This window comes from Podarcis gaigeae, assembly GCF_964106915.1.
Source record: "Podarcis gaigeae genome assembly, chromosome: 4".
Classification (NCBI taxonomy): Eukaryota; Metazoa; Chordata; class Lepidosauria; order Squamata; family Lacertidae; genus Podarcis; species Podarcis gaigeae.
Window position 1 is genome coordinate 55,442,422 of NC_139677.1, and position 22,733 is coordinate 55,465,154.

General features: G+C 41.8%; 1 protein-coding gene across 2 annotated transcripts; it reads right to left on the reverse strand.

Moving 5' to 3' along the window:
• Window positions 1–219: 219 nt before the first annotated feature.
• LOC310843617 (interferon gamma receptor 2-like) lies at window positions 220–20,618 on the reverse strand. Of its 2 annotated transcripts, XR_014563633.1 has the most exons (8): window positions 19,982–20,618; window positions 15,129–15,264; window positions 12,666–12,838; window positions 10,811–10,959; window positions 9,604–9,748; window positions 6,204–6,358; window positions 1,998–2,429; window positions 220–1,839 (listed from the first exon to the last, which is right to left on the reverse strand). XR_014563633.1 is itself a non-coding variant. In XM_083737233.1 (7 exons), exons 1-7 carry the CDS (start codon window positions 20,049–20,051, stop codon window positions 2,271–2,273), a joined length of 987 nt encoding a protein of 328 aa, XP_083593359.1. In that variant the 5' UTR covers window positions 20,052–20,618; the 3' UTR covers window positions 220–2,270. The 2 variants fall into 2 exon arrangements, 1 of the variants encoding a protein (XP_083593359.1); XM_083737233.1 differs by having other exon boundaries at window positions 220–2,429.
• Between the last annotated feature and the right edge of the window lie 2,115 nt (window positions 20,619–22,733).

Sequence of the window (22,733 nt, forward strand, 5' to 3'; positions counted from 1 at the left end):
AATTTTTACAAAAGATTGAAAACCACAAGAAATCAGTCAGGATTACACAGTAATGTTTACACTACCTTGAAGTGGACAGGAACTTGTTTGTAGGGTATGGCTGCTTCCTTCTCAGAAAGAATGCATTTGCACAAACCACTGAATATATTACATTCAGGATTAACCTGCACTTCTAGATTTTCTTTTACTAAAGATTAAAAATGAAATGGAGGTGGCCTATTTCATTGTCATTTAATTTATTTATATCCCACATTTTCTTTTAGGCGAAGCCCAAAATGGTAAATAGAAAACAGAACACAAAAATGTATGAGTCTAAAAACAAAAATAGCATATAATAAAAAAGTGAAAAGAATACAGTAACGCCATTAAATTAATAAGAATGTACACTAGTTTTACGACCTGATCTGATAGCGATAAATACCCGTTACTAGCCGAAAAATAATGGGTTAATATGTATCTCAGACAAAATATATTAAGAACCCTTTATACTTTGCAACTGAATTCCTGTATTCTGTACCTTCTTCCCAGTATTGTTTCTAGGGTTTTATCACAATATGACAATAGATTTTCGGCTTTTAAAATGGAGCTTGCAAGGCAATGGGCAAAACTAAAACAGATTCAAAAACACATTTAAAAATAAGGGCACACAATTCAAGCAAAATTTATCCTAAATAACATGTAAAATGTGCAAGAGTGCAAATGCATTTAGAAACAAACATTTTCATCTGTGACTAGAAATTATAAAGTGAAGGCAGAATACGCAGGTCCCCCTTTCTGAACATAATGCAGTCCCTGGAAATAGTTTGATAGGTGAGCATTCACATAACAAGTTGGCGATTCCTATAGGAAAATTTCTAATGTGTTCTTGACAATGAGATTTTTACCCCTAAAAGCAAACACCCAGGAAAACCCTCTTAACCTTACTAAAAAGTATCACTGCATTCCTCAGCCAAACAGAAAAAGGCAAACAAGGAAATAATAAATGCTCTCTCTTTAGTTATTTGAATCTGTGCTGTGTAGTGAGGGTTGGGTACTAATTCCTCCTGTTCAGATAAGTGAATTTTCACATAGCAAGCATTCAGAAAGTGGGACCTCCGTGTAATTTAATTACTTGATAAAGCATCACACAACATAAGTGCTGCAAAATAAAGGTTCACCAGTTTAGATCTTGTTATAGTAAATGAAAGAATGCAGAGGAAACCATTTCAGGTGGCTCCAAGTGAAGAGCAAAAACCTGTACGGCCCAGTGCTTTAGAAAAAGATCAAATAATTTCAGTGGATTTTTCCTCTGCGCTGTAGTCTGAGTAAGGGCCGACGTAGTCTGTACCAGCTGATGTACTCAAACAATCTTCAAGGTCACCTTATTCCAGAATAGATACAGTAACCTAAGTGAGAGGATATTGCATGAATGATGGAAGCAAGTACTCAATCAGCAAAGAAAGGGCTGGATTCAACTACTTGTTTCCATTGGTAGATGCCGGCACAAAGATTCGCAAGCAGCAGAACAGAGTTTTCCCTGCTCTCCTCCCCCAAATCTACTCTGGAGGGTTGGGAGAACACCCAGAACAAAAGGCATACAAGTGGAGGAAAGGGGAGATGGTTGTCAGGCAAGCAGAAACACTTGTGCTGGTGGAACAATCTCCGACCACTAACATGAATTCCATTCAAAAACTGCAGCAGCCCCACTAGCCAAAATCCATGGAAAGAGCTTATGTACATTAAGCAGCAAAGGGGAGTATCAATTGGCACCTCCAGATTGTCTTTCTGCTCTTTCAGCAACCAAGACAGGTAAAATTGCTAACCTCATTCCATCAATATAAATTATACAATTCAATTTCACTTTACTATTGCAGTCAATTGCTATAAATACTGCCACAGGCTTTTTAGAAACCACACACACACACACACACACACACACACACACACACACACACTCACACTCACACTCCGAGACTAAATCAGAGCACTCTTATGTGTTTGCAAGGTTGTTAAAAAGCCTGCAGCGGGTAGGAGGGACCCTTCACAGTAATTTGACAAGTGTTCAAATACATCCATACCCAAGTCACAGCATATAGCATGTGTGTCCTCTTAATGCTTTTACTGCTAGTTTCTCGTTCACAGTTTCACACATGGATAGTGTGTGTGTGTGTTTTGCAACTAACTGTTCTTAAACAGAGGGCATTAATACAATTTCTCTGTAGTGAAAGTCCACAAGTTGACGTTGAGGTTTAGCATCAGTACATGAAAGTTGAAGGCACTTAATCATCTTGTCATCTATGTTCTTCCACTGTCAACTCTTGATTTTGATCAGTAAAATTGTCTGTCACAGTTTCTCTTTGTTCAGAGATTTCTGACACATTGTCCCAGTGGTCTTCTCCAGCACAGTTCTGAAATTCTTCAACCACAGTCATGTGAAGATTTTGTAAATCCTGGAAAAAAGCAGCATTAGATTGTTAGAATCTAGTGATTCTATTCTGCTGGTTTAGTTCTGCCCTAATGTATATGGTTTGCTATTATAACTGCCCACATACAGAAAGGCAAATTTCAGAACTTTTGCTTTCAGGCAAATTCTACTGAAGTCAATGGGAATTTCATCTAATGTCATGTAAACACATCTTCATTTGGTTGGATTAATAAACCAAGAGTGACTTTTTTGGAGTTCAAACCTCAAATTAACTAGGAGGTTTCATGGCATGATATCTACTAATTCAACTTGGGTTTTGCAGCCTCTCCACTGTGCTCCAAATTCCAGCTGGTTTATTTTGCTGTTATGTAATATTTTGATAACTTCAAGGCCGGAGTTTTCAATATCTGAATAGCATTTCTTCAAATATCTGAAAGTTATCTCACTACATCAAAACAAAAATATTTACTGTAAGACAGATAAATACAAATGCCAATCATCAGTCACGATACTAAAGAGATGGATGCAGTGATAAAAAGCAAAATTTAGCGGCATAATTAAGTTGTAGCACTTCAGATCATGGTATGTTCCCATGTTACTATTTCCCCTAATTCAGCAAGCTGCTAAATAAATATGCACATAAACCTATATCCATTCAGGTATCTCCAACTGGTCAAACAGTGGTATCCAAATGGCCAAATCAAGTGTCTGCAAATTTGCTCACTAAGGAGGTGCCACAGTGGAGACAGCCAAGACTCAGACATCCTAAGCTTAAAGCTTGAGACTGCAGCAGGAAAAGTGAAGGGCACACCCACAATTCCAAGCTGTGGAAAAGGGTTGAAACTCATCCATTATCCCCATGCATTTTAGAGATGACTGAACAGAAGATGGACAAGCCCCAGCCTTAAGGAGCTTGAAGAGCTGGGGAAGCTGCAGGGCTCAAAGGTGCTCTAAGCATTTTCAGGTACAAGAGCAGCCAAAATGCAGGGACTACAGAAAATGACCTTGTTTTAAAAAAACCACATGCTGACATTCTGCTAATCAGCTGCTTGGGTGGGGAGTAGAAGAGGTGGATTCATTCCTACCAAGCAGCTGATCAACAGAATTTCAGCTCTCTTGTTTTTTTAAAAGGAGTAGCTTGTGCTGAAGCAGCCAGGAGTGTTTAATACAAATAAGCAAAAGATCTAATGAGGTATTCAAAATGTAATTAGGGTAATTAAGATTTTCTCCTGCCAAGCACCCTCCACAAAAAATTCAATGTTCTCAAAAATCGGTAGGTTACATCTAATCCTATAATTTATCCAGGTTTTATATAGGCGCTCCAATCCCTTCTCTAGTCATACTTCCCAAAGGTAGAAGCAGGCCTAAACCCATGCTGTTCTCCACTTGATACATTGCTCTTAGCCTCTTTCCCAGACCTAGACCTGGCCCTAAAGCATCAGCATCCTATATGCTTTGAGATACAAGTGAGGAACAACTCACTTGCCACTTCCAAGCCCTGGCTGAAAGCAGAAAATGCATTACAAACATACTGCCTCTTTCTCACTACTCTCAAGCTGCTTCCAGAAGGAAAATCAATTGATCTCTGCACTTTCCCCATTTATTTTTTTCATACCTAACTTTCCCCACCTAATTTCCCCAAGAACGCAAGGCGGCTATCAAATCAGATAACAGTATAAAAACAAAATAATCATAATCCCACCCCTGCCATGGGATCCACAACAGCCCTCTGGTCTCTCTCTGGGCCACACCCCTTCCTGGCTCAGCTCCGCACCCTCTTCAAGCACATAGTTGCAGTACTGGCAGCCGTAATTGTGTGTGTGTTTAATAAATACCTCTCTCCACTGATAAGCACCAGGAAGGTAGAAATAAGTTTGATCTATTCCTGAAACATTTTCGCTGGGTGTTAAACTAACAAGCTTAAACCACCCTTAGGCTTCTTTTTCACCGAGCTGGTAAATCTATCTGGATTATGCTACCTTTATGCAACAAGTGGAGGCTCACATAATGGAGTGTTATTCCATATATATATATATATATATATATATATATATATATATGGACCTAGTAATAATATGAATAATAATTATGATAATTTTATTTTTTATGTGTCACCCATCAGACTGGGTTGTCCCAGCCACTCTGGGCAGCTTCCAACAAAGTATTAAAGCACAAAAAACCTCAAACATTAAAATTCTCCTTGTACAGGGCTGCCTTCAGAGGTCTTCTAAAAATAGTAACAAGCTCATCTATGTCAATTCTATTCCACCCCAGACTACCTTCTCTCTTTGAGAGAAATTGATCAGACCATCTTTGTAACTTCAACATTGCACAACTGATGTTCATCAAGCCAACACTAATACTTCAGTTCTGGAAATCCTAGCCTTCAAAAAGCTACCGATTAAGTACATTATTTACTGGTAAAAAAAAGAACCCACCAGGAATTGTGAACCAAGAGTTTTGTGCAGGGGTCTGCAACCCGCGGCTCCGGAGCCGCATGTGGCTCTTTTACACCTTTGCCGCGGCTCCGGGGCAGATACTAGCGAGGGGAGGAGGCGCATTGTGCGCCCCGACACTCCCCACTGTGGCGGGCGCTGTACTGGCTGTGACGTCGCATGGGGGCGGTGTGTGTGTTAGTCATGCACCATCCCGATGTCACCTTCCCGCCTGCCTGCCCGCTACATTGTAAGGGGCATGTACGCTGGTCACTGCATTGAAGGGGAGTGAAGAACACGCACACACAAAAAGGTAACTTATTAATTTAACGTTTATTTCTATGAGGAGGAGTAATTCTGAGGGGTCAAACAAAGAAATAATAAAAAAGTGACAAAAAAGTTTTGCGGCTCCCAGTTTATTTTTTTCCGGAAGTGGCTCTTTTTGTCTTAAAGGTTGCAGACCCCTGGTTTTGTGAACTACTGTAACTCAACAATTGTTCACATGGGTTCCCTGAAACATGGACAGCTTAACTTCATCAAGAAGGTTCTCCACAACAGACTAAATTATATCGTTTTTATAAGGAATATAGTCTTTTGCTTTATAAAGCGGAAAATACTAAAAAGTGGGTAACTCCTCAACTCTACAGCACTTTCCATGGTTGTACAACAACTTGCAAAAATGCAAAAGGGCACAGAATGCTAAATGACTACATACAGGAAAAGAAAGGAAACATGTGGGAGGAATGCAGAGGAATTGGTGGCTGGAATCGTGAACAGAAGCACTTCATACTACACTATTTTATTGGGGAGCCCAACCACCAACTTTCTAAATTCTACTATTACTGTAGGCTATCCACTTTATTTCACCCTATTAACCTCTACAGCAACAGCAACCTACCAGATGAGCACCTCATCGTTTTCACAAGGAAAGACTTGGAGTGCTAAATAAACAAGAAATCTGAGATGTTCTGCTGGGCGGGCCAAACCCAAGAATTATATTCATAATTGCATTTTATATCTGGCTAACTTCTGAGGTCATTGAAAAACTACCCAGTGAAATGTTAACTGAAGTTTCCATCTAGTCAGGAAGGAATTGAGAAAGAGAAGTTGAATGACGTAGGTTGTGTGAAGAAATACTGGAACTACTCAAACACTCAGTTGACTCTTTGACTAACCAAGGCTTTCCAGATGTTGGAAGACAACAATTCCCATAATCCCTGACCACTAGCTATGCTTGCTGAGGCTGATGGGAGTTGGAGTCCAACATTTGGAGGGCCACAGGTTAGCCAGTCTGGCTCTAAGTCTATGTCACTACAGATTAACCACACTGGTTTTAAAATCAGCGGAAATCCGAGTATACATACCTCTTTGAAGTGGGATGGAATTGTTAGAGGCGGCTTCCAAAGTGCTTTGATTACACTTCTGTATTTCTGAATAAACATTATGCACACAAATATTCCAATGAGTATAAATATTGCAAATCCAAATATCAGTACGATATGCAGAATTCTCATTGAGTCTGGAGGAAAAAACAATTATTACTAATTTTATCTCAAGAATTATAGATGAAACAATTTCTCAATCAGAATGTTCACAATATCGGGACAACAGCACTGACCACAAAGGCAGCTTCTGTGAGGGAAATGAAATGTGAGTTTATCTAGATAAACTCCACAAAGACCCCGCCATCTGGACCAAACTGCATGCAGTGCTTCCTGTCTGAGCTGTTGACAGAAAAAGGTGGACTGGTGGGCAGAAAAGTCCATAGACAAGATAGTTAAAGGCAAGCGGTACGGGGGTAGTACACAGCAGAATAAGCAGAGAAAACCCCAATGGAAAAAGAAACTCTGGGGTGGGGGAGAAAACAAGGTGCAGTATACTAACAGGAGAACAGAAAAAGAGAGAGCTTTGGAGGTAGGGAACTACAAGGCTGGGAGCCAGGGGACTTTTGGATATGCAAGGCTGAATTTCACAGTTGAACTAAACAGTCCCTAGTAGTTTATATTTGGAGAAAGGGAGCAATGAATTTTAGATCATGACAATTGTACCAAAAAAAAGAACTGCTTCCTTCAGTTAGGGTTAGAACTAACATTTTCACCACTATCCTGAACACATTGTGCAGTATCCAGCTGAACATTTCCACTAGCACAAGGAATTTGAAGTGTGCAGCAGAACTTCTCCACCCTTGCCACTCCCTGTACAGCCCCTACATCTGTCATGGACTTCCCCCTAACCCTTCAGAGAATACTTAGGGGTAGCACTGGGAGAGGAGAGGACAGGGAAGTTCAACTGCAAAGCTTAAAGTCCTTAGGCTAGTGTAACTGTTTGGTTGAATACTGCCCATTATATAGTCCATGTGTTGGTAACCTCAAGGTTGGATACTGTAACATGCTGTATGTGGGGATGCCCTTGGGTCTGGTTTGGAAGCTCCAGCTGGTGCAGAATGTGACAGCCAGACTGCTGATAGGGGCCAATAATATGTTTCATCGCTGTTAAAACAGCTGCACTTGCTGTCCATCTACTACCAAGCCAAGTTTAAGGTCCTTATATTAGATACAAGGTACTTCAGGGACGGAACCCTTATATCCCAGCTTGATCATGGAGATCAACGGCAGGTGTGTCATTGATCATTCCTCAAATTGCTAAGGCCCACCTGTCAACAAGAAGAAACTGAACCTTTAGTGTCATCAACTCAGCCCTGTGGAATATTCTGCTAACAGAGATTCAGAAGGCACCTACTAAAACTTTTTAATGACTTCTGAAAACTTTTCTATTTCTCCAAAGAACTTTAAGAATACTGTACAATTTTCCACAATAGTTAATACATCTCTGGTTTTAATTATTACTACCTTTATGGTTTTTATTGCATGGTTTTCTGTATTATGGTAAACCACTTTGATATTTTTCTATGAGGTAGCGGGATATAAATATTTTTAGAAACAAAATAAATAGAAGACTATCAGCAAATTCAATGGAACATGTTGAAGCAATCACTGCTTCCAGCTTCATCCTGTGCATAACCAAAGAGTATTTCAGCATAGCAGTGTACAAAGGCTGAAAACCTAAAAACCAGTAAGGAAAGAGGGACCACCAATGCATAGAGTATAACGTACAAGCCACGTAGGACAGCAAGTCTGCCCTTGAAGCCTAGACATTTGTTAAAATGGAAGCACATCAATGAGTTATTTATTCATTAACAGCTACATTTAGTAGCACGTTAATACATTTGGGGAACACTGCTCTCAAGCATCACATTGCAGACCTGCTGCACAGGTAAGGGAAGCAGAAACCTTGTTTTGCCTCATAGTCCATAGGAACCTACATTGCAACAGTCTCTTTGTGAAGCTTTAAGTAATATATAATTTGGTAGGAGCAGAAAAAATATGTGAGATACTATTAACAGCAGCATACTTTCTAGCCATCGCATTTGGAAAGGGAGCAAAAAAAGCACAGATGTAGCAATTAGAAATACTTAGATTTTATTTTTTTACACATTACCTATAAAGGTAAAGGGACCCCTGACCATTAGGGTCCAGTCGTGACTGACTCTGGGGTTGCGGCGCTCATCTCGCTTTACTGGTTGAGGGAGCCGGCGTACAGCTTCAGGGTCATGTGGCCAGCATGACTAAGCTGCTTCTGGTGAACCAGAGCAGCGCATGGAAACGCCGTTTACCTTCCCGCTGGAGCAGTACCTATTTATCTACTTGCACTTTGACATGCTTTCGAACTGCTAGGTTGGCAGGAGCAGGGACCGAGCAATGGGAGCCCCATCGCGGGGATTCGAACCGCCGTCCTTCTGATCAGCAAGTCCTAGGCTCTGTGGTTTAACCCACAGTGCCACCTGCGTCCTTCACATTCCCTATATAAGGAAGTATATTTGTTTAAGAGAATGTATGAAAAAAGCATGAGGATAATCATGTCCATTAATTGCTAACATCTGTTTTGCTGAGTATACATGTGTTAGGAAGATGCAGATGGCTGTAGGTTCTGGAGCAGGGATAGCTAACCCACAAACCCCTCAAGCAAATTATTTCTCACACACTGCAAAGATCCCGCCAATCTGGGTGGTGGTTGTGGGGGGTCTCTAAAATAGAGACCGCTCAGTGCTCTGATGAAGATGCAACTCGCCCTCTCCATGGTCATCAGCTTGATCATTTGATGAGGGGAGGGGAAGCAATGACCCCCTTTTGCACGGATCAGGCAGTCTGCACCTGTGTATGTGTGGGGAAGCTACATCAACCACAGAACTGACCAAGAGTGGATATGACCCTTGAGACAAAAAAGCACTGTGTACATACAGCAACATAGATATGTTCTGTCTTCAAATATGGAAATCGGTTTCACACATTTTTAAAAATCTTACACAGAACAAGAAAGCAGAAATGACCCTTAACACATTTCTCAACCCTGATCTCTTTACAAAATATGTGGCATACAGAATTTCCAATTCTGTAAAAAAATAAAAAATAAAAATCAGAAGTTTAATGAAAACATGCTCAGTGTGAACATTTTTTTCCAAGTGCAGAGCCCAAGGCTTTTTGAAAACTGAATGCTGCACACCTACAGCTATATTTATTGATTTTATATTTATTGCCAATGTAGCTGCTCAATGAAGTCATTTAGGTGCCCAAAACTCCTCCATAATATATTAATTGAAACAATTTTAGCATTAGGAAATAAGTAGCCAAAGTGACCTCACATCTTAAGTCCACATCAGTTTCAAGACACAGAAATAACTGTATTGCTTATGAAGAAAATACACACCAATTGTAGTTTCTTTGCACTTGATTTCACTTTTTTGACATGTTAGGATTACATGTGGGATTGATGCTGTTACTTGAAAGCAATATACAGTCCTTTCCTTCAGATTCTTGAATGTTTCCATCCTATTCTTGCTCAAAACTCTCAGCTGTGCAGATGGGAAGATGGAAAAAATAAGGCGGTATTATAGAGCAATAATAATCAAATTGACTTTACATCTATTTCATACAAGCTGCACAGTTTAGACCTTATTAGAATGTGGAGATATGTTTTAGTTTGCATGTACAGTGGTACTTCGGGTTACATACGCTTCAGGTTACATATGCTTCAGGTTACAGACTCTGCTAACCCAGAAATAGTACCTCAGGTTAAGAACTTTGGTTCAGGATGAGAACAGAAATCGTGCTCCGGCAGCACGGCAGCAGCAGGAGGCCCCAATAGTTAGTGGTGCTTCAGGTTAAGAACAGTTTCAGGTTAAGAACGGACCTCCAGAACAAATTAAGTACTTAACTCGAGGTACCACTGTACATTCCACAAGCCATTCTCCAAAATAGTTTTACTCTGATTCCACTAAAAACTAGACGAAAGTCACCAGGATTTCTTTGGACTGCTGAAACATATGCTTCATAATATGTTAAAACCACCACAATTTGCCTTGGCCATTAGCATAATGTCACAGCAACAGAGATCTAATGCCAAGTTTGACTATGTTGCAAAGTTGGCATTTCTTATCCCAAACTTTTACAGTGTAGCTGCTGCCCCCCCCCAAAAAAAAATACATGGTGATCAAATTTCTGCCCATCTCACCCAAGTGACTGTTATCTGTCCTTCATTAGCTGCTCAGATATTTTTGCACTTTAGAAATCATACAAACAATACACAGATGATCAAAATGTACCTGAACATCTGCAGCAGAAATGAATAAAATATAGGTGCATTCCAGAAGCCTTCCAAATAAACAATAAAATTTGCAAAACACTACTTCAGAAAATTCCTACTGAAATAGCCCATCCCATTCTTACTAGAATTGACTGATAGCAGGCTGAAACATCCCTTTAGATGTAGCTCCCTCTCTCCCTAAAGTGTGTATGTATTCACATTCAAACCCATACCTACCCCATATCATAAATAGGCTTTTTGCTACTTTTTTTTTTTAGTCTTTCAACTTTTCCAGGAATTACTGGCTTGTTGAGCAAAGGTAAGTACTCACTATTTCACTTGTCGATTCCTCCCAGTATTCAATTAAATATTCAAAATATTCAGTTTTATTTTCTGCAGGCTCAAAGGGAGGCAAGAAGCTTATATGAATCATGGTACCGTCTGAGCTTACATTGATTGCTCTTGGAGGTCCTAAAATAGCTGAAATGGGTAAATGCAATTAAATAAGTTAAGTCACATTTTCTCCTAATTGTGATCAAACATAATCCAATCTGAGGTCTCACATGGATTCTGGGATGGACTTGTGCTGGGTATACTAACTACAGTGGAACCTCGGATTATGTACTGTCCCCTTTGTGAATCCTTCAGGATACACACGTGGCAAACCCGGAAGTAGCGGAAAGGTTTCTACCGCCCACGCATGCGCAGAAGCAGACTACCGCCACGCGCACCTGTGCAGGTCAGGCGCCTCTGGATACGAATGCTTAGGGGTAAGAACGGACTCCAGGAATGAATTAAATTCATATCCAGAGGTACCACTGTAGTTCATTTCAATGATGGCAGCAGATCTGCATTCACAAAGGAGTGCACAGCTGCAGCATTTCCTGCTACTGTCATTTAAATAAGTGGAGCAGCCTTTGCAGGAGTGGAATATCTTGGTGGTCTCTGATACCTTTCAAGAAACCTCTGGAAGAAAATCTCATGAACCCTGGAGAAGTGATGATGGCAAAAGCAGTAGTGGGAGCAGAAATCAGATTGCCTATCCATGCACCCAAGAATTCACCTTCCTATAGAACAGAAGGGGAGAATTTGTTGCCCCTCCAGATGTTGCTGAACTACAACTTCCATCAATCCTAGCAAGCATGGATAATGGGAGTTGCAGTTCCCCAACATCTGGAGGTGCAAAGGTTCCCTACACCTCTGTAGAATTTGGTAGGGAATGTGATATGACAGGTATTCTTAAAACATCTGTACAAGTTAATCTTATTACATGTGTTGGGAATATTTCATTCTGGCAAATGATAAAAGTTCTCATTTGTTACTACCACTCAGCAACATCCGTGTAACACTGGTCTGGTTTATGTCATGCTAAACCAAACCATGACAGAGCACAAATGCACAAGCATGTGGGCACCAGGAGCGGCGATCATGACTGCTTTGCTGCTGCTCCCTGGTTGTTCTGCTACTGTGCTGCACTAAGCAATGGCTTGCTTAGCATATCATCCAAACCAAGACTCCTGGTTAAGGTTTCCCAGATAAACCATAAGATATAAACCATAGGACAAACCTTGGTTTCAGCTCATGGCTACTCTGAAGAAAACTAAACCACAATCCTGTTTCAGACAATATACTGAGTGGTATTCAGTTTAGACCAATTGAAATTAATGGGCCCAAGTTACATCATGTTCAGTGTGTATACTCTGAGTAAAACAAAGTTGACCACTACCCACTAAGCCACACCATGGCTTACAGCAGTACCAAGGAGGAGCAAAATGGGTGTGTTCTCCTCTCCAGGAGTCCACACAATTGCAATAAACCCAAGCTTTGCATGGTGTGTGAACCAGGCCATTGTCTGCATTCTTTCTTGCGCTGAGAAAGAGAATTGGACAACACAGTTGTACAAGCAAAAAAGACAGATGGCAACCCTAATCTAGAAGGGCTATTGTAGCATCAGCAAGGTTATGATGACTGAAATATAAGATGTTCATAAACACATTTCCCCAAGGAGTAGCAACATTTTGTTTTTACTGCATCAGACTAGAGTCTTGTGGCATTTTAAATACTTTTGATGCCATGATACCCTTGGCTGTTATTTTTTTTTCAGAATATCATTTTGTGGAAGAGAAATATTTCTCCCCCAGAGGTACTGAATAAAATACAGTAGATGAAAATATAAAGAAACATACTGTCTTCCCGTGCTCGAAAGGGCTTAGTTTCAGTCCAGGCAGATTTTAATTCCCCTTGTTCAGCCCTAACATGTAAAATGATGCAGTCATGATTCCTCTCATGATTGAAATTACATTCAGGTTTTGTAATATCTTTGCAATTCACTTTCTTCCACACTTTTTCTTCTGATGCTCTGCAAAAAAATACAAAGAACACACCATTATTTGAACTCCTTATTGTTGCATTTGTGCATGATCAATTAAAAACTTCTTTTGAAATATCTAGTTGAATCTTGAAATACCAGTTTATACATTTTACGGCAGTGGTAAAGAAATATCTTGCTGCTTGGCAATGCACAAGTGTTGAAAAACCAAACAACGCTAAGGCAATAGCTATGACAGGGCTCACAAAGCCACCCTGTGCCCTGTAGTTCCATAAAGTCACACAGTATAAGACATCTCTGCCTCAAAATGAAAAGGGGTTACATTACCATACATGAATCAGTTATGCATAGTGACAGAAAAAATTGCCCATTTTGAGAAAAAGAACTGTCCATAATATGGCTTCATGTGATCTTACCATGAAAGGTAAGCAGAGAAGCCACACTTCCTTTCCCTGTCCTCTTATCTCCCTTTTGCATCAAGTACTACTTTACAGGTACAGAGAAGGGCTATTTTAGTTTAACACCTGCCACTTCCCCAGACAAGCAGTCAGGTAAGTATAAACATGACTGAAACCTCAATCTGGAACTTTTACTGGAAGTAAGCCTCTTTAAAATTCACATTTCTAAATGTTTGAAACAACAATGCAAAATCCAAATTTGATTAACTGTTACTTACAACTATGTACCGTATTTTTCCATGTATAAGATGCCCCCTATTTTTTTGAGGCCCAAATTAAGAAATAAATATTTTTAAGTATTCCGTGTATAAGACAACCCCCAATTTTGAACTTTAAAAATTTGGGAAGAATATACACAGAAAAATACAGTAATTACCCATTCTCAAGAGCAACCACCCTAACATGCAGTCCAGTCTTATACACAGAAGTCCCTCTTTGATCAACAGCACTTATTCCCAAGAATGGACTGGATTCAAGCTTCAGTTAAGCAACCAATTTACAACAAGGTTTTACAACAGGCATGTGCCACCTTAATACATAGTACATTTAATGTGCTCAAAATCTTCACATACATTGGGTGCTATATAATATTAGTCGTACAGTAGACTCACTGAAGCCAATGGGCAGTATTGAATTGAATGGATCCATTAGCAGAAGGTCTTTTGACTGCCCAAATGAACTTCCCCTTTCTTTTCCCTGCCATGTCCCCATGCCCCTGTTCTGGGGGTTCTTTTAATCATTCAGAGCAAATTTAAGGGGGGTGGGGAGAGGGAAAGACCCACTGTGCAAAGAGAAAGTCCTGCATATCCATTAAGTCTGCTCTGAGTAAGATAAACACTGCATTATCCATTATTATGTGCAAAACTATAAATTTACTAACAGCTAGTAGCTTATCAATTATATGAACAACAAGCCCACTCTAAACATGATTACAGTGGTACCTCGGGTTAAGAACTTAATTAGTTCCAGAGGTCGGTGCTTAACCTGAAACTGTTCTTAACCTGAAGCACCACTTTAGCTAATGGGGCCTCCTGCTGCTGTCACGCTGCCGCCGCACGATTTCTGTTCTCATCCTGAAACAAAGTTCTTAACTCGAAGTACCTATTTCTGGGTTAGCAGAGTCTGTAACCTGAAGTGACTGTAACCTGAAGTGCTTGTAACCTGCGGTACCACTATAGTCAGAAAGAAAAAATGAGGAGTTCAATGGGGCTTATCTTACTGAGTAATTCTATACATAACCACTCAATAGCAAGTGTGCATCCAACTACACACAGTCTTGGCATTGCTAAAAACATTCCTGTTCAGACAAGCCTACCCAGAAGCTTAGAAAGTTGGGGTAATTTGTATATTTTAAAGTAGAATAGAAATTTTCCTTGATTTTAATGTTTTGTCTTTTGTAAACCACTTTACACGGTTTTTGTAAAGTTGTTGTTTTTTTTTACAATCAAGAAGTGTATAAATTTTATGAAATAAATAAATACAATTGAACTCTACTTGGCAGCAAGTACTATGGTTTCCAGTGGAATCTCTTTGCAGAGCCTGAAATAGAAGCACAATTCATTTCAAACTGCATTAGGAAAATTAGAGCAGAAGGGGAAATTGGACTAAAATAAAGTACAGATTATGTCTTGTCTTAGGATATGAACTTTTAATTTAAAGAACACTTGCACATTTCCATTTCTTTAATTCAACTACCACTCTAATTTCCATTATTTCCAACACAATTTGCTAAAATAAACTTCAGTAAATATGTTTAAACAGTAAAACCCAATTTTGTATACAAATATATACAGATCTTACAAAAGCAAACACTATATACCATAGAATGCAATTTTGAAGGTATACAGGAACCATTTACTTACATGCGTGTTTTAAACCTCCATTCAACGCTATAAGTCACTGAACCATTGATCGCTGTAACTGGAGACCATTTCAATACATTATCAAAATTATATGACTGAATTGTCACATTCTCTGGCGCAGATAAGAAGGAAGATTCTACAAAGACATTAACAACAGAGTATTAATACACATTAACAAAAATACAGGTTTAATGTAGATGCCTCCAAAATTCAGGGCAAATAAAAATACTAATAGTGGCAGTAGTGAGTTGGGCCCTGATGCTGGTGCAGGAAGAATATGAATAGGTATAATCATAGCTAAGCTAAACTGCAAGTGACCATGACAATGGAATTTGGTGTAGCACACAATAAAGTTTGGCCTGGACCTTTATGGACAGACTATCCAGTTTAAGTACTGCATACAGCTTCACTGCCCTTTTGGTCAGGCATTATTGGTTCAAAATGTTCAAATTACCATACATCTAAGGGATGAAGAACCTGTAGATGAAGAATCCAAAGGTTGCTGGACTACAACTCCCATCATCCCTGAACATTTGCCATACTGTCAGGGGATGATAGGTTCAGAGTCAAACAACATCTTGAGGGCCTCAGGTTACCCATTCCAATCTAGATTATCAGGGTAGCATATGTGGGGTTTCCTCCCAGGAACTGACCAAACCCAGTTTTAACTTCAGAGATGGAACTCTAGAAGGCTTCTTCTGATTCAGAAGGTGAGAAGTCATTAATTTAACACTGTACTAACTAGTTAATTTATATTTGCACATAATTTCTCTTCTCTGAATTGAAATGGGGAAATGAACACACCAGAGCTTGGTTACTGGTCTTTGTTTTATACTGCCAAACAAATAAGAGAGAATACTTGCTAGTACAAGGGAGCACCCCTATTTTTTGTCTTCCATTACTATAAAACCTAGAAAGATACACCAGAGACAAAAATGAAATAAAAAGGGTGTTGCAGTCAGGAATTCCAAACGATGATCGCTTTTCAGTGCATAAGTAGTCACACAGTAAGGGGAGGGGAGTTGGTGAATACCACAGTGTCTTAAGAGACTTACTGCTTTTGGTTTCCACCCAGCTATAATATTTCAGAGCTACAGACAACACTTTCAGAAATAACAGGGAAATAGAAAAGTGACAAAGCATATTAGCAATTAAAACTAAAAAGGAAGGTGAAACAAATTCACTAGATCCAATTTTTCATTTATCGGTTCTGAAAAAGGAAGGAGCCCATGGCACCCTAAATCTAATTTATAATGGCTTGAGTTTTTATAAATGCTCAATACACTGCTAGCTTCATCAGATTAGTTATAAGAAAATAATGTTGAAATAACTAATTCAAGTAGTCTGGATCACCTGGTCCAGTTTAAAAGCTAGCTGCATAGTTTATGAAGAACATCCGTCCCACCATGCTATTAACTGAAGAAGCAACTGAAGTAGTTCCAGATTTGTGGTGGGAATTCCTGTGTGTCATCCAAGTAGGTTGGGGGCAATCGTTCTTAGCAAAACTAATTGCAAAAAATCAGCTTGTATTAACATAACCAAAGCGGCTTTCCTCCCTCATTCGTAATCCCTTCAAAAGGAAAACATCACAATACCCTTCTATTAGACAAAGCAGTAAGTAAACTAGTCTACCCAAAAGAGGTTGGAATGGGACATTTCTTCTTTCTGATTATTATTCTTTCATACCCCTCCAAAAGAATCTCTCTAGATGGGGTGATTGTGCAGCAAAATGGTTAATGTGCTTCAGTGTGGGCCAGCGTGAAGTGATGAAAACTGGGGCAAAAAAACCTAAAGGGGTCTAAACTGGTGATGACAAGGAACAAGTTCTTGTGGTGAGAGTGGATACCTCAATGAAGATGTTAACAGTGTGTGACTGCTATGAAAAAGGCAAACAACATACTAGAGATTTAGAAAAGTGAGTGGAAATAGAAATGTCAATAGCATAATACAATTATATAAATCTATATAAGTCTGTACAATTCTGATCGCCTCAACTCAAAATAATATAGAGCTGAAAAGGATTCAGAAAAAGGCAAACAACAATATCAGTAATTTATCTATATTATATTGTTTGAAGATAATAAATTATTATGTGGGTCTAGCTGTTACTGTAGCTTCGAGAACACTGTCCGATGAGATGGTTGGACAGTGTTCTCGAAGCTACAAACATGAGTCTGACCAAACTGCGGGAGGCAGTGGAAGACAGGAGTGCCTGGTGTGCTCTGGTCCATGGGGTCACGAAGAGTCGGACACGACTAAACGACTACACAGCAACAAGCTGTTACTGTATTTATGATGACTATAAAGTCTACATTTTCTAATTAGTAAAATATTTTTGTTGCAGTATAATGCAAACATGGCCATGTCCTCTTGTCTCATGCTCAAGTGGATGCCCTTCAATGTTTGAAGGCACTGAAGAAGGCTATGCAGTTGAAATGCTTCTGGCATATGTGTGTGTGTGTTAGAAGACCGTTGTCTTATATAATCTGCATGTCTTTTTCAATTTACTGAAATATATTTTAGTATACCATATGTTTATTAAGGGACGCGGGTGGCGCTGTGGGTAAAAGCCTCAGCGCCCAGGACTTGCCGATTGAAAGGTCAGCGGTTCGAATCCCCGCGGCGGGGTGCACTCCCGTCGCTCGGTCCCAGCGCCTGCCAACCTAACAGTTCGAAAGCACCTCCGGGTGCAAGTAGATAAATAGGGACGGCTTACTAGCAGGAAGGTAAACAGCATTCCGTGTGCTGCGCTGGCTTGCCAGATACAGCTTGTCACGCTGGCCACGTGACCCGGAAGTGTCTGCGGACAGCGCTGGCCTCTAGAGTGAGATGAGCGCACAACCCTAGAGTCTGTCAAGACTGGCCCGTACGGGCAGGGGTACCTTTACCTTTACCTTTATGTTTATTAAACAGCTGGCTATTAGTTTGTCCATACAAATTTAATTTCAAGTGGCTCTTTAAGTTGTAGATTGCATTTTAACTACTGACTACATTGTCTTTTTGTTTGCATGTAGTAGTATTGGTCAGGAAACACCTACTCTGGTTTGTATCTGTTTAAAAGATTGGGCAAATTCCTGAAAGATAGGGCCATCAATGGCTACTAGCCATTGTTCTACTTCCGCTGGTAGAGGCAGTATGCCTCTGGAGACCAGTTGCTGGGAAGAGCGCTCTTACTCTCACGTTTTGCTTGCAGGCTTTCCATAGACCCCCGAAGAACAGGGTGCTGGACTACGTGGGCATTTGGTCTGGTCCAGCAGGACTCTACAAGAATTCTACAACTCCAAAGTCCAGAGCTCTATCCACTGGCCTAGAAACCCCTGCCCCATTATCAAGAAAGAACCCACAACCACAGATTATTTTCACAACGCTTTGCTCTCCATACCAGGTCACTGTATTCCACTTCTTAGCCCCAGGACACAAACGCCACACAATCCTAATCAACACTGTTTTCATCTTGGCATTCATACACAATATCCCAGAATCACATCAGTATGCACAAGCAGAATACAGTGGTACCTCGGGTTAAGTACTTAATTCGTTCCAGAGGTCTGTTCTTAACCTGAAACTGTTCTTAACCTGAAGACCACTTTAGCTAATGGGGCCTCCTGCTGAAGAGAAGAGTTTGGATTTGATATCCCGCCTTTCACTCCCTTTAAGGAGTCTCAAAGCGGCTAACTATCTCCTTTCCCTTCCTCCCCCACAACAAACACTCTGTGAGGTGAGTGGGGCTGAGAGACTTCAAAGAAGTGTGACTGGCCCAAGGTCACCCAGCAGCTGCATGTGGAGGAGCGGAGACGTGAACCCGGTTCCCCAGATTACAATACTACCGCTCTTAACCACACCATGCTGCTGCTGCGCTGCCACTGAATGATTTCTGTTCTCATCCTGAATCAAAGTTCTTAATCCGAGGTACTATTTCTGGGTTAGCGGAGTCTGTAACCTGAAGCGTATGTAACCTGAAGCGTATGTAACCCGAGGTACCACTGTACTATCAACAGCAGCAACGCCCCCCCCACCTATTTTGCACCCTCCTTTGTGATAGCCTTGTGCATACACCTCCCACTCCCACATATCAGACATGCAAAAGTGTGGGCATTTCAGTGCATCCTTAAGTGCGCAAGGAAAATTCTAGTCACAACTTCTCCAGGGATGAGTCCCGGGAACTGTTTCCAAGGGCACGGCGCCAATGTCAAACCTAAGACATGCGAGCCTTCTGAGCATACCCAGAGCGCAAGTTCTTCCACACTAGATTGACCACATTTGGACCACATCCTTGTGCTTTTAACAACGGTACAGAAAAGTACAGCAGGCGCGGGGTTTTCCCAGGACTGTATCTCTATGCCAGGGAAATCCTACCAAAACACCCAAAACACCAAGAAACCCTTCCAGGTGGAAAAGACTCAAATCTGAAGGACCGTAAGAAGAGCCTGATGGATCTAGCTCAGCATCCTGTTCTCACGGGGACCAACCAGATGCCTGTGGGAAACCAGGATTTGGGCACAAGAGCCCGCTCCCCTCCTGGGGTTCCCAGCAACTAGTCTTCAGAAGCACGTAGAGGCAAAGCATAGCCGTCAACTTCACGAGAACGTGTCTAGCCCTCTTTTTTAAAAAGTTCGCGGCCAGCACCGCCTCCTGGGGAAGCGAGTTTTTTAGTGAACCCGAACCCCCCCCCCACACCTCTTATCGGGGAAGGAAGCTAGAGGAGGAAGAGGGGGCAGGGGAGACGAGGGTGTTTCTTCCACTTCGCCTTAATAAAAATAAAAACTAAGCCGCCACGGGCCCTGCGAGTTACCTTTGCCCCTCTCCCCCCCTGCGCGCTCGTTTCGCCCTTCTCGGCGGCGGACGGGTCTCACCTGGGGCGGCCACGCCGAGCAGCGGCCTCGCTAGGCAGAGGAGCACCCACAGGGCGCCCAGGGGCTGCATAGCAGCAGCTGAGCTCCGGCCTCGACTTGAGTCTCGCTCTCTCGCTCTCTCTCAGGCGCCCCCTGACTGGGGGAAGAGCCCCGCGCTCGCCTCACCCGCCATTCACGCTCTCGCCTCCTCCTCCGACTAGACGCTGACGCCGCCCCGCCCTTTCGCCTTCTCCTTGCCTGCACGCCTCCCAGCGAAGGCCGGCCTCTTCCCGGACTTGCCTCGGAGGTTGGGGCGGGCCGCCGCCGCGGGGCCAGCTCCGGCAGCTCCCTCGCACGCGAAACAAGCTGCACGCCCTCAGAAGGAGGAAGAAGAGGAGCCGGCCGCGGCCTGGACGTGGTAGCGGCGCCGGCCTCTGTGTTTGCTATTAGGCTGGGGGTCTCGGGCAGAACCATAAAGGGGAGGGAAACAGCCTTTGGGGGCCCCGCTGGCTCTCCGCTCTGAACTAGGTTTGGACAGGCCGGCAACTCTTCCAAGGGGATGAGACCTTTAAATACAGAACCTCCCTCTGAAAAGTAGCGCACATTGCCTTTGGGTCAGCTGCTTTGAATGATGGTTCTGTAAAAAGAAAAGTAGGCTATAAATGCAGGGGCAACAGGGTCAGAGGTCACTTGCCTCAATGACCTCCCTGGAGCCACAGGTGCCCCCTGGAAGGCTTGAAGCCCCTGGGGTGGTGGGCAGAAGACGAAAGGGATCAAGGAGGAGGAAGTTGTGTCTGCCAAAGGAGACACCCCCCCCCAGCAGTAAAAGTTGCTAGGAATTCAGTGGTACCAAGGTCCACCCGGCTGGGGAAGTTATACGATACATCCCTGTATTGTAGGGGGATGGTCTAGATGACCTTTGGAGTCATTTATCGAGTTTTGTCATGCTTTGTGATTTCTGTGTACACATAAAACCGTGACATGACTCACAAAAAATGAGACACTAGAGGGGTAAAAGTCCTAAACAGTCTACAGGTGGATGCCAGCAACCACCATACAGTGTAAAAATTATATTGTTATTTTCTCTCCCCCTGCCACTTTCAGTTTTTGCAACAACTTTTCCGTTATGTCTGTTTGCCGGATTATATTATATCAGTGATCAATATTCATTAATTGCAAAGTTTTCCAAGTTATGGCTATTACTGTTCTAGCTGCTGTTCATAAATGTGCTTTTAATTTCTGACTTCCTAATTGGCCCATATCTGAAGTATGTAAATTAAGTAAGTGTGAAGCCAGGGATGATTCAGATGTAATAGACATAGAACTGGCATCATGCCCCGAATCTCTGGATGACTGCTCCCAGTAGCTTCATATTTTAGCATAAGCTGTGGTCCACCGCATCTCACAGCACAACTACCAGAGGGGCTGAAACATACGATAATCTCCCAACACTATTCAGTAAACCACAGCGCCACCAACTTCCAATTCTTTTTCCAGTTTATTAATATTACATTTAAAAATATTAACATTTTATTTCCTTCAACAGCTCCTCTGGCCCTTGTCTGCCAGAGGAGGGAGAAGACACTTCTTGACTTGATATCAGGCCAGGCAGGCAGGAGGACTAGGGGGAGTATGTGTGCATGCAGACATGTGAAGCATGGCGCTAGAAGTCCCAGCAGCAGCCCTGGGATCTTTCCCTTAGTCCATCTGTTCTGCTCCCTCCTTCTCATTGTTTCTCTTCCTACTACCAGAGGCAGAGATGACCAACAACTTGGGTGAATTCAAAAGAGGCTTAGAAAAATTCATGGAAGAAAAGGCTATCAGTGGCTACTAACCATGATGGCTGGAAACTGCAGGAAGGGCAACTGCTGTTGTGTTCAGGTCCTGATTGTGTGCTTCTCACAGGCATCTGGTTGGCTATACTGGGAACAGGATGCTGGACTGGATATTTTGGATTAATATTCTGTTGGGAGCCGCCCAGAATGGCTGGGGAAACCCAGCCAGATGGGCAGGGTATAAATAATAAATTATTATATATTATTATTATAAAAGTCTCATGTTCAATCCTTGGTATTTCCATGTAGGGCTGGGTCATCATGATTCAGAGATCACACTCTTGTTCCCTACCCTCTAGCAATACCTATGAAGAAACTTGGAGAACTTGCTCATATCTTTAGTTCACTGCATGAGTCAAATCATTTGGAGACTAGAGAAAGTGAAAGTGGGAATAAAAAAAGGCAAAATGAATTCAGTATGTTTTCATTTTATTCTGCAACCACATATGTGGTGTGCATTTTACACAGCACAAGCAACATGTGGTTGCTGTGAGAAACCCTTGCACTAGCTCCAACTTTGGTGCTCCAGCTGTTGCAAAACCTAACTTCTGTCAGCCCCAGCAAGCATGGCCAAGAGTTGTAGATCAGTAGCACCTGAAAGGCCAAAGTTTCCTCACACCTGCACTAGCTGGTTCTAAATTCCTAGAGACGCTTCCAGTAGCTTCCAGATGCAGTAAAGAAAGCAGTCGTGGCAAGAGCAACTGCTCTTCGTGTGGTCCCTCATTGCATTTCCTACCTTCTTCCCTCAGTCTGTTCAGTGACCTGCGTAGGCAACTGACATGCTCTCTCACCTCATTATTTGTAGAAGGGGGACTGGCAGTGTTACCTGTGCATCTCTACTTAAAACCGAGTATGGAGTTGGATGTGGAAGGTAGCCAACCAAGGCAGAGCCATCTTCAAGCATCCCACAGCTGTTGTAGAGACTCATCAAAAATGGG

Excerpts from the sequence above, each read along its gene's own strand:
- LOC310843617 (XM_083737233.1), bottom strand. The coding sequence starts at position 20,051 with ATGCAGCCCCTGGGCGCCCTGTGGGTGCTCCTCTGCCTAGCGAGGCCG. Across the intron at positions 12,839-15,128 it reads TGGAGGTTTAAAACACGCAT|AGCATCAGAAGAAAAAGTGT; the intron begins GTAAGTAAATGG and ends ATTTTTTTGCAG. Across the intron at positions 9,749-10,810 it reads AGGAATCGACAAGTGAAATA|CTGAGAGTTTTGAGCAAGAA; the intron begins GTGAGTACTTAC and ends CCATCTGCACAG.